The 15277-nt window shown below is 34.7% G+C and overlaps 1 protein-coding gene across 11 annotated transcripts in view; it reads right to left on the minus strand.

The window, feature by feature from the left end:
- Positions 1-15277, minus strand: part of ATF2 (activating transcription factor 2) — a 102690-nt gene that overhangs the window by 23250 nt on the left and 64163 nt on the right. For all 11 annotated transcript variants that reach the window (XM_041773737.1, XM_041773738.1, XM_041773735.1 and 8 more), the window contains 2 exons: positions 10743-10892; positions 7490-7696 (listed from right to left, as the gene is read on the minus strand). In XM_041773737.1, coding sequence (XP_041629671.1) covers positions 7490-7696; positions 10743-10892 — 357 coding nt within the window. The remainder of the gene's footprint in view (positions 1-7489; positions 7697-10742; positions 10893-15277) is intronic.

Here is a 15277-nt window from a genome sequence, read left to right on the forward strand (position 1 = left end):
TTTTATAAATACACATTGCTGTCCATTATCAAGTAAAAAAAAAAAAAAAAAGATAAGTTTTCTTCTTTATCTCATCTTGCTAATTTTTTCATTCATCTTGTCCCCAGACCCATATGCATATATGTGTGTACACTTATGGAGTATTTACTACACAGGACTGTAATTTATTTATTTGTTTGCTACCTCTGCCAGATTGGGAATTTCTCAAGAACAGGGATTATCTTGCTTTTTGTATCCCTAGACTACAGCACACAGCCTTAGCACAGACTGAGTACATAGTTATATTTTAGAACCATGTAAATCTATGTCCATGAGGTTGGGGGAAAAAGTCCAAAGAAGGTGAAATTGCTTAATTGCTTATATAAAACCAGTCAGAGGTCCTAATTTCATTATTTAAACCAACAATCTCACCAACATAGCTTACACTATTCATTTCCTCAGACATAAAATGAAAACTGGCATATTTTACAGTATCCTCTCAATTATAGAATTTTAAAAATCACAAATGCCCTCTCTCCTATATATTCTAGACACTCAGCATAAACGATATTATGATTTATTTTGTCAAAGTAAAATATTTGTGGTAAGATAAAGCAGATGCTGAAAAAATTGTTAATGCTAATCTAAAATGAAATGTAAATTACTTTGGCAATGTCTGTATCATTGCTCCATTCCATCTCAAAGGTTAATTATATACTAACGAACAGTTTGTTTTTGTTTTTTATTACAGTTTATGTGAAGCAGATTAGGCTGATAAAATCATGACAGATTAGCCAATTGATTAATCGATGAAAGCTTTTCATGGATACTTGGCCATAGACTGAGGACCTGGTATTCCAAAAATTTATGATCTTTGATTTTCTAGTTGAACTACTACCCCCCAAAATAAATAATATTGGATAATTTCTTCTTTGGGGAGTTTCTCACTGGTAAAGGTACAGTTTTCTTTATGTTAGGTCTTTCCAAAAATCAATGATTAGGTATCAAGATTCCCATCACACAATTCCAAGGATTGTCATGGATGTAAAAATCTTACACTTGAGAAAACATTCAATTTATGTCTGTAACAATAGAAAAAGAGATAACTGGGTTCTTAATATTTTGGAAATACTTTGCCAAATGGACTCTTCTCTTACTCTCTTTAGAGTATTTTCAGACTTTGTTTCATGTCTGTCTCCTCTGCTAGACCACAAATTCTGTTAAATGCAAGGACAATGTCTTTGTCACTGTTGTATCTCCTGTGTCTAATAACATGCCCTGCACACAATAGATGCTTAATGACAGAATGAATAATAAATAACTAGCATTTGCATAGTGTATTTATAACAGACTTCTCTATACCCTCTCTCTCATTTGATCTTCATAATAGTACTTATTCTATGAATATGACATATGGGGAAGTAAAGGCTCAAAGATTTTTAGTAAGGCCTAGTATAAAGAAGTACTAGGTCTCAGGCTCATAAGAAAATGCATCAAGTATAAGTGGCATCACTATTACCCGTTCTCCCTCTAGAACATAGTTAAAAATCAGGGAAAAGAAGGAAGGCTGTAATAGCACAGAATACTTTTTTTTTCTTCAGGAATTAAAACCGGTGTAGCATCTTCCAATTGTCACCATTCCTTTTTATTTCAAGTGATAAATACTGAAAAATATGGTTTGGGTATCAGAAATAAAAGATTTGATCCTATTCCCTTTTGAATCAATAGAGCAATAACCAAACTTTTTCTGTATCATTAACTTATGAGTGAAAACTCCTCACGTATCCGGCTATGAGGAAATGCTTCTATTTTTTTAATTTATTGAGCTTCTACTCTACACATATTATCCACAACAAAAACTCCTAAGTTTTATATACAGACCAACTGTTAAGGAGCTACGGTTAGTAAAGAATCTACCTTTGATCACAAAGGAAACATGCTGAAATTGTAAGCTGCAAACAAAATTCCAAAATGAGTATAACTGAAAAAGCCATAAAGAGGTGAAAAATTTTCAAGTAAAAGACAATAAAATCATGTATTACCTTGAAAAAATAATAATTTATAACCAACAGTATCCCAGTTTTGGTCTAGATTACCATGTCTCTGATGCAATTTGATGCAACTGTCTTTTTAGCAACAATTTTAGAAAGTCAAAATATAATCAATCAGTGAGTGGGCAAGAAAGTTGAATAATTAATGTTCTTTAAAACCCAATATGGGAAAAAAAAATTAAAAAAAAAATAAAAAAAAATAAAACCCAATATGGGGACGCCTGGGTGGCTCAGTGGTTGAGCGCCTGCCTTCAGCCCAGGGCGCGATCCTGGAGACCTGGGAACAAGCCCCATATCAGGCTCCCTGCATGGAGCCTGCTATTCTCTGCCTATGTCTCTGCCTCTTTCTCTCTGTGTCTCTCATGAATAAACAAATAAGATCTTAAAAAAAAAAAACCCAATATGTATTTGGTAAAAATATGAACAGTTACACCTCAACACTCGTTATGATTTATCTATAATATATAAGTAACCATGGGTCATTACTGCCCACTATACAATCAGCTAAGCCTATGTCACATAAAGGATTATTAAGGAAATGTAGAATTGATGAATGTTTTCACATAAAGTAGAGTTTAATTATTTCACCGACATTCAATTTGCTTTACAAGTCATTCTGTTCTTCACAGTTAATGGTTTTGCTGTTGGCAGACTGAAATTTTTCTCCCTGAATCTATCATAAGCATGTTAACTCTTTATACTCTGAAAACAAGAATCTGTCACTTTTTTTAAAACATTTTTTTAAATCTTTATTTATTTATGATAGTCACAGAGAGAGAGAGAGAGAGAGGCAGAGACACAGGCAGAGGGAGAAGCAGGCTCCATGCACCGGGAGCCCGACGTGGGATTCGATCCTGGGTCTCAAGGATCGCGCCCTGGGCCAAAGGCAGGCGCCAAACCGCTGCGCCACCCAGGGATCCCCGAATCTGTCACTTTTTAAAACTGTTTAATTTGATAACTAAAAAACAAAAAATAAGAATCAGATATCCACCTAAACAATAGAGAAAGTCATAATTGAAGCACACTTCCTTCCTAAACTATTCATGCCCTCAAAAGCCTCTTCATTTTCTCCTGCTACATGTCATTCCAAAATTCGATTTAGGGATTCATTCCTATATCGATTTTCATATTTACACATTTATCCATCTAATTATAAACTCTTTATTAATGAAAAAGAGCTGTGCTATTTTAGTGTACAACTATTTTTTTTGAGTAATTTATTGAGGTGACATTGCCGTGAGCTAGAATTAACCATTTTAAAGTAAACAATTCAGTTCAGTGGTGTTCAGTACATTTATAATGTTGTACAGCCACCTCCCTCAATCTGGTTATAAAACACTTCTGTCAGTCCAAAGTAAAACTCCTCACCCATTAACCAGTTTCTCCCTATTTTCTACTCACCTCCCCCTGCCACCACTAAACTGCATTTGTCTCTATGGATTTCTATTCTAGATACTTCTTTTTCTTTTTCTTTCTTTTTCCTTAGAGAGAGAGAGAGAGAGAGAGAGGGAGTGAGACAGGAGTGGGGAGGGGCAGAGAGAGAGAGAGAATCTTAAGCACGCTCCACACCCAAGCGGAGCCTGATGCGGGGGGAGGGGGGGGCTTGATCCCACTACCCTCAGATCATGATCTGAGCTGACATCAAGAGTTGGACATGACAGAATGAGCCACCCAGGCAACCCTCTTCTTTGTATTTCATATAAATGGAGTCATAGGTGGCTTTTTTCTGGCTTCATTTAAGCAAAATGTTCAGAGCTTCATCCATATTCTAGCATGTTCATCCACATTCACTCCTTTTTATGGTTGAATATTCTATTGTATGCATATACCATAATTTATTCATTCCTCCACTGATAGACATTTGGGCTGTTCTCAACAACTTTCCTTTTACCCCTAACAATATATTATAGGTAATTTCCCAGGTTAGTATGAACATCATTCTTTTTTTCTTTTTTTACAGAAATATTTTAAAGAATATCCTGCTAGAGGATACCTGTGTGGCTCAGTCTATTAAGCATCCGACTCTTGATTTTGGCTCAGGTTGTGACCTCAGGGTCCTGGGTTTAAGGCCCACATTAAGGCTCTGTGCTCAGGGAGGAGTCTGCCCATCCCTCTCCCTCTGCCCCTCCCCCCATGCTCACGGTCTCTCTCAATAAACAGTATCTTAAAAAAAAAAAAAAAGAGAGAGCATCCCTGATAACACATCATTTCATCACCTATCTTCACATTCTGATACACAGTTCCAAAATTAATAACACTTTCTTATCTAACCATGATTCCATCATCACTTAGTGTTTTTGATTAAAAACACGGATTTTAGTAAAAAAAAAAAAAAAAATACGGATTTTAGGGCAGCCCCAGTGGCCCAGCGGTTTGGTGCCGCCTTGGGCCTGGAGTGTGATCCTGGAGACCTGGGATCAAGTCCCGCGTGGGGCTCCCTGCATGGAGCCTGCTTCTCCCTCTGCCTCTCTCTCTGTGTCTCTCATGGATAAATAAATAAAATATTTAAAAAAAAAAAAAAACAAACGGATTTTAGAGCCTGAGTGGATCAGTCTGTTAAGTGTCTGCCTTTGGCTTAAGTCATGATCTCAGGGTCCTGGGACTGAGCCCCATGTTGGGCTCTCCCACTCAGCATGGAGTCTGCTTCTGCTTCTCCCTCTTCCCTTCCCCTGGTGCTAAAAAATAAAAAAATAAAAAAAAATAATGGATTTTAATTTTGTTTATAATTTGAGGTATTAACATTACATTCAACTTTAGAGCTTAATTTAAGAATTTCTTGAATTTGATTTTTTTAGATTTCATTTATTTATTCATGAGAGACACAGAGAGAGAGAGAGGCAGAGGGAGAAGCAGGGTCCATGAAGGGAGCCTGACATGGGACTCGATCCCGGGTCTCCAGGTTCAGGCCCTGGGCTGAAGGTGGCACTAAACCGCTGAACCACCCAGGCCGCCCTTGAATTTGACTTCTATTTGAAAGTTTCGTGCTTTGAAAATGATGCATTTGTTAACCTTTACCTCAAGGATGAATCTTGCCTTTATTCCTCCAATCAAGAAATTTCTACCCAGATTAGGAAACACAAAAATGTAAATATACTTTACAATAATGACATTTAATCATAGTTTGTATGGTGGAAAAAACATGAGATGAATGAAACAAAGATTACATTTATCTTGAATACTGAATTTTCCAGGGTTTTCTGAAATAACAAAGTCCTGTTGCTATTGGTAATGGGCTGCAATTAAGGAAATAACAATATCTCGTGAAAGCTGTTAATACTGCTATACCTTAGGTCAAAGCAGAAAACTGGCCCAATCTAAAGTTGAAGACTACTCTGTAAATGATACTGTACATTTCTATGCCATTGTACAGTTTTCAACCTTCTTAAACTTCCTAAAAATTACAATAAGCCAAATCACAAAGGAAAATATTGATAAATTTAAGACTTAAAATTTATGTATTTAAAAATACTTGCACTCATTCTAATTCAATTGATTTATGCAAAAAATTCTCAAAGAAGTAGGATCAACAGGTATATTCTATGGATAAGACAAATGAGGCTAACAAAGAATGACAACTAAAAAATAGCCAAGCTATTCAGAAGAATAATTTTGTTAAGAACAGAAAAGAGAAAAAGAGCTAAATCATTTTGTGAATGTAACATGAGTATCTGAAAATTTAAATGACAATACTTCATATTTTAAGAGAAACTTGGCAAAGAATAGCCATTTTTTAAGAATATAAATAAGTTAGTAACTATAACCTGTTTCATTGTATTTAAGAGGAAAAAAATCAAGTTTTTTTTACAAAGTTATAAAAATAGTTCTTGAATAAGAATCTATCAGATGATAATACAATATTAAGATATCCTCATATGTATTTATTTCAAGTCTCTGATGTGATAAATCATGTTTAAATTTTTTCTAAAAAAAATAAAATAATTTTTTTTCTAAATGGTTAAAATGACTAAAAATAAATTTTGCAAGACATTTGTTCTAGAACTCATGCATCAAATATCTAAAGCACAATATAGAATCTTAAAAAAGGATTGTCTCACATATGAAACAATTTTTATAAAATTTACATTAGGTTAAGTGCTGTGTCTTATGTTAAAAACTTTTTCCTAAGAATTGAAACAGACATTTATATTGGTGACATATTTAAAGATAGATTTTTAAAAAGAGCAAGTTTCAACATCAATTATTATAATTATACGGAAAGATCTGTTTTTCACTGGGGATGGCTTACTCAGAAGACTGGCCAGTAACAACTACAATTCATTAACATCAATTTTCTAGTTAATGCTCATCAACTGGTTCACAAGATCTTCCTGAGAATATTCACAACATTAACAGAACAAAGAGAGGGCGCCTCGGTGGCTCAGTTAAGCAACTGCCTTCTGCTTGAGTCATGTTCTCAGGGCCCTAGGATGGAGCCCCAGTTGGACTTCCCACTCAACGGGGAGTCTGCTTCTCGCTCTGCCTTTCTTCCTTGCTCATGTTCTGTCTTTATCTCCTAAATAAAATCTTTAAGAAAAGCAAAAAACAAAACAAACAAAAAACCCACAAAAAAAATGAGGGCGCCTAGATGGCCTGCTCTGTTAAGCCTCCTATTCTTGATTTTGGCTCAGCTTCTTTCCTCCTCCTTCCCTCCCCTCCTTCTGCCCCCCCACCCCCAACTCGCGCGTGCGCACGCTCTCTCTCTCTCTCTCTCTCCTCTTGCACTAAAATAAATAAATCTTTAAACCAAACAGTAAAAATAAAAGGAAGAAAGAAAAATAAGAATGAAGAAAATAGACTTCATGCTATCTGACATAATCACTGGAAATCTTAGCAAAGACTGAACAAGAAGGAGCCTTAAAATCTGTATATCCCCATGATGTTCCTAAGAAACCTATCTGAGGTGCATTTGCACGACATTATGAAATCATTTCTACTGCCATTGGCTATATTGTACCTGTTCTGTGGATGATTAGAGCTCTTCAGTTTCCAAAACTATCAATCTGACACTTTTCCCAAGCACCTATATTCACTCCAAATAAACACAACAAAATTTATAATTCAAAGAACCAAAGAACTTTAAAATGTTACCGAAGCAACTTTACAGTTGTGATAGAGACCAAATTAGAAAAGTGAAACACCAGCCATATTTTAAATTTTAAGATTCTTTGTTTGAACTTTATACACCAGAACTTTACAAAGTTTAAGCCAAGCAGTTTTGTTACTTTTGTAGCACACAAGTGAAAACTTATATTTAGTATTTCCTCATTGTGTCAGTGTTGCAAGTTTTGTATTACTTCACCTCAGTATTCAAATAGTTTTATAAAACTATGCTTCACTACAGATCCCATACACACCCAATATTGTGTGCTAAAATGTCTAGATGGCTAAATGGGAAAAACAGGAAAGAACTAAGTTCACAATTATTAAAATTAGACAAAATATATATATATGCACCATACCTGCAGTTGACCATTTAATGAACTCAAGTCTTCTGCTTTCTTCTCTAAAGACTGAACCCACACTTTCCTTTTTTGTCGGCATCTTGAAGCTGCCGCTCTATTTCGCTCTAGAAATTTCCTCCTTTTTTCATCAGGATCTTCATTAGCTGCTCTTCTTCGACGACCACTTGTATTTTGGGTCTGTGGAGTTGTGTGAGCTGGAGAAGCCTACAGTAAACACAAATGGAAGTTTTTTATGTTTGTATCCAGTGAGAACACAGGCACAGTGAAGGGTGGCAGAAGAAAAGAGCTACTAACTTTGTTTTCTAAGTCTCACTGTATATATCAACATTTTGGGGTGACATGAAAATCACCCTGTGCTTTAACAAATTCCTTGAAATAAATAAGCACTGCTAAAATAAGATTCTAATTCACTACATAGTGAATATATTTAAAGTTTGTATAACGTTTTCATTTATATAGAAATAATAAGAAGTTGAAAATGCAACATAAATGAACATGCATAGATCTTAAATTTTTCCAAGTGTACTTTTTAACATTACGGTATTATATAATCCTTTGAAAAATTATAAGGTACTAAAGTAAAAAATTTAATAATTTATTTAAATTCACTGTGAGAAACCATTTACTTGCTATTTTTGAAGTAAAACTTTAAAAGTAAAAATCGTAAAATTTTCTCTTAAAAACTAGTTTCTCTAAAATTGAGAAGTACAGTAGTGCCCCCTTATCAGTAGGGAATATGTATGTTCCAAGACTCCCGTGGATCCCTGAAACCACAGATAGTACCGAACCCAATATATACCATGTTTCTTCCTATGCACATATTCCTATTATAAAGCTTAATTTATAAATTATGTACAGTAAGAGATCAACAATAACTTATAATAAAATAGAACAATTATAACAATATACTCTAATAAAAGTCATGTGAATGTGGTCTCTTTTGCTTTTAAAATACTGTCTTGTACCCACACCCTTCTTCCTGTGATGGTAGGAGATACATGCCTATGTCACGATGTGAAGTAAAGTGACTGATAAAGGCATTATGACATAGTGCTAGGTTACTAGTGACCCTTCTAACAATCTGTCAGAAGGAGAATCCTCTCCTTCTGGACCATAGTTGACTGTGAAAACTCAAACTGCAGAAAGCTAAACTGCAGGTAGGAGGGAACTATATAGTATGTACATATTTTGGTATACTCAGCTTTTCTTCAGTTTTTAAAATTTAGGGTCAGGGACATGTGATTATTGATGCTCATTTTCCTGGTGTGTAGAATCCCACAGGTGTCCAGATTTTAATTTTAATTGCTTCCCTTTGCCTTTCAACAGATCAGCCTAGTTATCTCGGATCAGCCAGAGACAGTTTTCGGTCACTGGTAATATTATCTAGTATCTGGGATTATAGAACAGCAAGTATTTCCAAGCCTCTCTCAAATCCCAAAATTATGCCACAGAACACTTGAACTTGGGATGTAGGAAATGAACCCCTGGAAACAGTGCAAAGGAAATGGCACTTTGTGATCACAGGCTCATGACCCAAGGAAGCCTGAAGACAATCTTTTATGTATAATTATATTCCAAAATAGTGTGAATAAATAAGACTTCTATCTTCTAATCTACATAATAAGCAAAAGCCTTATATATAAGCTCAACATAAGTTCTGCAAGGAAATCATCAAACTACTTTTCACTCTACAAACTCCAAAAGACATACATTCTCATCTAATTCCTTTTCCAAATAGCTAGCATTAAAAATTCTGAGGGTAATTTAATTTATACTTTAATTGTAATAAAGATTAAGTATTAAATTAGACCAGTTCTTTTACGTACATAATTGCAAGTTAATCTTTTAGAAAAATATTTCTATGGCTTGCTTCAAGAATGGCAACCTTGAAATATTTTCTTTTCTTCATCCTCTTAACTTATTGATAATAGCAGGTTTTTTTCTTTTACTCATTTGGCTGAATAGGAAAGAACAGTTTTTAAAAAAAGTTGACAACTCAGTTATTACAGCAAAGGCTAATCACAAGTATTATAAGCAGAAACCAATAAAGAGCTATATTTGTACATTTTTACAACTAACAAGGATTAAGGCTACTAAAAAGCATATAGTCCTCTCCCTTTCCCTCCTTCCACCGATTCATTCATTCCACATTATTAAAAAGAACACAGGAACTATCTTAGAAACTAGTGATATAATAGTTAACAGATAAAGTCCTGCCTTCATGAAGCTTCCATCTAAATACAGTTTAAGGATATAAATAAAAGTGAGATCCAGATAAACTATAGAGTTAGTGTAAGAAAATAAATTATATATTCATTTCAAGAAAAATTATATATTCATTTATTTTAAATTATATATTCAATTATTTTAAATAAACTTTTAAAGATGTAAAAACCACACATATAGCTTGCAGACCATATGAAGAAATTCAGAAAACATGAATTATCTCTGAATTACGACATTAAAAATAATACACTTATTTTCCTTCTCTCTTGGTCCCTAAATTGTTTAGTAGATGACTACCACAACTACATTCCACTTTATTCTAAGATCTGTGAAGGTAAAATACAGTTATTTAAAAAGTTACAATTATGAGGTAATCTAAAACTTGTGATTTACCTGTTTCTTTAATTGCAAAGTTTTGCTGTTTAATGCCAGTGGTAATATTCTTTAAGTATCTATATCTTTTATCTTGAAAGTTCTAAATAAAGTTCTAAAACACTTAATACAGTAACCCTGCCATGTAGAAATGCAGTGTAGACAAAATAGACATATCAATTATCTGATACACAGTCACAAACCAGAGATAAATGAAAAGGACCTCTAGTATTAACAGTTTCCATAAAAGCATACATATCTGCTCCTTTGGTGATGTTTCTCAAATTTTAATTCAAGTATCATTTGATTTATGTTAGTAATGTAATAAATACACACCATGTAAACATTACTCGTTGAATACAATCAACGGGAAAAAAATGATTTAAAAAGTGTCGATGTCATGTCAGGCTAACACATATGGACACCTACAGAAGCATTTATAGGGTGTTCTAATCAGCAACTTGACTATTTTATCTATTTTTGGTATCAATACTTTTACACTGAATTATCTTTTCCAAAGATTTTTGGTACACTTTTGAATTATGACCAGAAATATTTTTTTCAAAGTATATAAAATAATCATTTAAATTACACTGTATTTGGGTTTTAAAGGATGATAACAGAGCATGAATGATAAAAACCACACACATACCGGTGTTTCTGTAGTGGATGTAGCTGGCTGTTGTAATGACTGTGGTCGAGATTCCTCTGACTGAGTTCTAACCAATCCGCTACCATGACCTTTGACAGTATCACCATTGGTAACTGGAGGATGTTGCTGGGTCAAAGCAGCTTTTAATCTCTGAAATGCAAACACCAACTTAAAATAAGAGTTCCCCCGCTTTCCATTCAAATTCAACTCCCAGCAAACTCTTTGGTTAACAAAAAAGTTAAGGAATGCGTGAATACATTTGATACCAATAGTAAGACAAACACTTGGGGGAGCTTTCTTGAGTTTTTCTGTCTGGTACTAGAGGATTTCACACTTTGCTGTTCCTAATCAATTTTAAGAAGAGTGAAAAACAAAAACACTGTTGACTGAAAATAACTAGTTCTGTTCAACTAAAATAAGCAACATAAGTTAATTATGTACACTTTTACCTATTTTCTCCCACCTCATTCCTGTATCTCCATCTTCTCAGGCTCTGCCTAGATTCTTAAGCCTAAATCTCTTCCAAATTTGGGACCAATTAATCTCTGCTTGATGGTCTGATGTCAGTGCCTATTTGGATAATGACCTGATGTTGCATTTTTTAGGCCACTATATTAAAGTCAGAATGAACCTCCTAGAATCTACAGCTAGGTTCACCTCCCTTAGGTCTTCCCTGTCTCCAGTAAGCAGATTTAGTTCCAAGTCTATCCCCTCTACTAGGTTCCATTTGCCATTAACTGAATTGCACTTGACCCACTGTCAGAGTATGAACGATCGATCTAGTGTTAGAATGAGGTCCTAAACATTTATGGCTACCTCTTAATAAAGGTACAATTTGCATAAAACTTATTATTCTACCAGCAAAAATGTATATGTGTCTTATCTCCTCAACCAGATAGTAAGGTCTTTCAAGAATAGAGACTGCCCAATCTTTCTTTGCACCCGGTTTAAGCAACTGGTACACTGATTGATTTGCTACATGGCCAAGTAACAGATGTATTTGTTAAGTGACATAAATTGGATTCTCTGACAAAAATGGCACAAGTGATATTTGGGGTAGTTTTATTATTAAAAATACATAAATATGAAATACTTAGCACAACATAATCATACTGTCTTAGAAATGAAAGGGACTTGAGAGATCTAGGACTATGATTGTTGATATTGTTTTCGTAACTGAAATGTAGTCCTTGAGCCCAAAATAAAGTTCCAGAGACAAGTGCTTTTAAAGAGGCCTCCAGATGATTTTAGTACAACTGCCTTCATTTACTCGAATTAAGAGCAACTTAGAAAACTGTACAACTGTCTTTAAATTTCTAATATCTTTGTTTTTCTCTATGCATATCTCCTTTCCATCTGTAAGAGATCCAGACCCCTTAAAAACTAAAGCATACATGAAAAAGTCACTACAACTTACCAAGGCAATAATTATACCTAGACAAGTGTTAATGGACATTTTCTCTATACTGCTTTCATTATAGATGCTACGTATCATTTTATTTTTATTTTTAATTTTTAAAAAAATTTATTTATGATAGTCACACAGAGAGAGATGAGAGGCAGAGACACAGGCAGAGGGAGACGCAGGCTCCATGTAACGGGAGCCCGACGCGGGACTCGATCCCAGGTCTCCAGGATCGCGCCCTGGGCCAAAGGCAGGCGCCAAACCGCTGCGCCACCCAGGGATCCCTACGTATCATTTTAAAAACAAGTCAGTAGTTTAAAAAACAAGTTTTCTGGGGCACCTGGGTGGCTCAGTCAGTTAAGTGTCTGCTTTCAGCTCAGGTCATGATCCCAAGGTCCTGGGATAGAGCCCCCAAGTTGGGCTTTGTCGGACTCCCTGCTCAGTGGGGAGTCAGCTTCTCCTGCCTCTTCCCTCACTCATGTCTTCCTTCTCTCTCTCAAATAAATAAATCTTAAAAAAAAAAAGTTTACTGAAGTATAAATTACATATGGTAAAATGAAGTCTTTTTTGTGCACAGTTCTTTGAGTTTTAACAAGTGCATACAGTTGTGTAACCACCCTCTACAATCAGGATACAGAAGAGTGCTATTAACCCCCCAAATTCCCTCGCACTCCTTTCTTGTCAAAGCCTCCTCCCACTCCCAGCCCCTAAGAAACCACTTATCTGCTTTCAGATCCCAAAAGTTTTGTTTTCTCTAGGATATCATATAAATGGAATTATACAGTATTACAGCCTTTTGAATTTGGCTTTCTTTTAGCATAATACACTTGAAATTCATCCATGTTATTGGTACTTTTCCAAGGAGTTTCAACGAGGACAGTGTCCCTACTTTACAGATTAGGAAACATGAGATCATTTGCCCAAGGTCACATTAGTGGCTAAGACACAAGAAATTGAGACACCCGTAACTGCTGGGTTAATATGGACATGGATGTATTAAACTAAAGTTTGATAATGGGCCAAAGTAGTTGGCTACAACCAACAGGACTACTTAGACTAAGTGGTCAAAGAGCTCAAAATAGAAAGACAAGAGTTTAGGGATGCCTGGGTAGCTCAGTGGTTGAGCGTCTGCCTTTGGCTCAGGTCGTGATCCTGAGGTCCTGGGATCATGTCCCACATCAGGCTCCCTGTAGGGAGCCTGCCTCTCCCTCTGCCTGTGTCTCCATGTCTCTGCCTCTCTGTGTCTCTCCTGAATAAATAAAATCTTAAAAAAAAAAAAAAAGACAAGGGTTTGAAAGTATAGGTCAATATAAACAGAACAAAGGAGGAAAATCAGGGAAGGTAGTCAGTCTGCGTAACTGTATCTTTTAAAAACAGCGTTATACATCAAAGTTCAATAAATAGTCTACACTATTAGGCTATAGGCTTTCATTTCTGGGTATAAAATGTGTATAAATATAAGTAGTGGTTGAGATGTGAAGCTTGGTAAGTTATGTGTTGATAAAACACTTTTAAGTCCTTAGGTAGAAAACATCATAGAATTGAAGAGCATTTAAAGTTTTATAGTGAAGAGCTTAACTCTTAGAATTAATGAAATACAGTAACTGCACATAGGGGAGTCTGAAGTACATAAACATCACTCTCTTGAATAATCTTTAGTAGGGCAAGTTACTACCTTATAGAGCACTTAAAAGCAGCATCAGTATTCATTCATTATCCTCTCTTGACTGCCCTAGTGTATACAGTACTCACCTAGTGAGGAAGCTCTAATGTTTGCTTCGTGCTGTTACATTGATTACAATGGGTCTGACTTAGAAAGTGTGCCACTGGGTACAAAATTTAAGAAGAAAGATTTTCAAGGGTTAATTAACACTGCTCTGAACTGTGTGTGTGTGTATGTGTGTGTGTATTTATTTTAAAGAGCAGTAAAAAAATACATGTATGCTAAAAAATTCAGAATGGGCTAGGTGAAAAAAAAAGTCACTAAATAGAATTCATAAAAATTTTATAATATAAGGATATCTATAATCCACCCATATATATTTGTTAGAGACATCTTAAAAAATGACAAATAGCATGGGTCAAAAATATTAATGAAAACATATATAAATACCACAGGTATTTTGGAACTAGAAGATATAATGATGATCAATTAATACAATCACCAGGTTAGAGATAGGCTAACTAAGGTCCAAAGACTGAATGAAGTTACTTCTCCAAATCAGAGAGTACGTGAGAAGAAGAGCAGGGACCCTGGTATTCTATCTGTTTACTCCGAATTCATTGAATATATCTTAAACAAAAGTTTTGCCTAACTAAAGCTTTTGCCTATATTAAGTATTCTAAGTATGTTAGCAATCAATAAGAAGAGTATCAGACACTGGTCAGTTCATTTCTCTCAATACAGAAATTTAATATAATAAAAAGATTAAGTATTCAGAGAAATTTAGTTAAGATCCAAAATGTATTCTCCAACATGTAAAATAAAACTTAAGTATAATTTTAATTTTAAACTAGAGGCATTGTTTGAAAGAAAACTAAAATATCTTTATTACTGTATTTCTAAGCAGACTAGTGTTTTAATGTTTGGAATTAACTTTTAGCAATGTAAAATTCAAGAACTATATCAAAAACTTTTTTCTTAGGTATAAACTGTGTCAAAGGATCAATAGTTACTTGTGCTGACCAATATTACTTACTCATTTTTAAGAAGTAATCTGCTAAAAATAATTTGCTATTCAAATTCTAGGTTATATTTCACACTCCTGAAAACAAATTCTATCACATCTGTCAGAACTTAGTAGGAACAAACTACTCCATCATAGTTCAAAGAAAAAACATAATGTTCTCTAGAAACAATTTATGAAAAAGTCAGATCCATATTTCATATGTGCCACAAAAGCTCATCAGAGTAATAACCCTCCTTCTCCTGGGTGTTATCCTACCATCTGCTGCTCTATTACTTATCTTTATTTTGCAACTAATTAACAGCATAATCTTCTAAATTCAGCAAGTTAATTATCATTATTGTGGTCTTTGCAGCATCATCAGTCCTCATGAAGTCTTGTCTCCCCACCCCCAGAGAACATATGAAAATGAAGTAGGTTGGGAGAGAGTCTGTTTCTTTGGA

Source organism: Vulpes lagopus, chromosome 11 (assembly GCF_018345385.1).
Source record: "Vulpes lagopus strain Blue_001 chromosome 11, ASM1834538v1, whole genome shotgun sequence".
In the NCBI taxonomy this organism is placed as follows: domain Eukaryota; kingdom Metazoa; phylum Chordata; class Mammalia; order Carnivora; family Canidae; genus Vulpes; species Vulpes lagopus.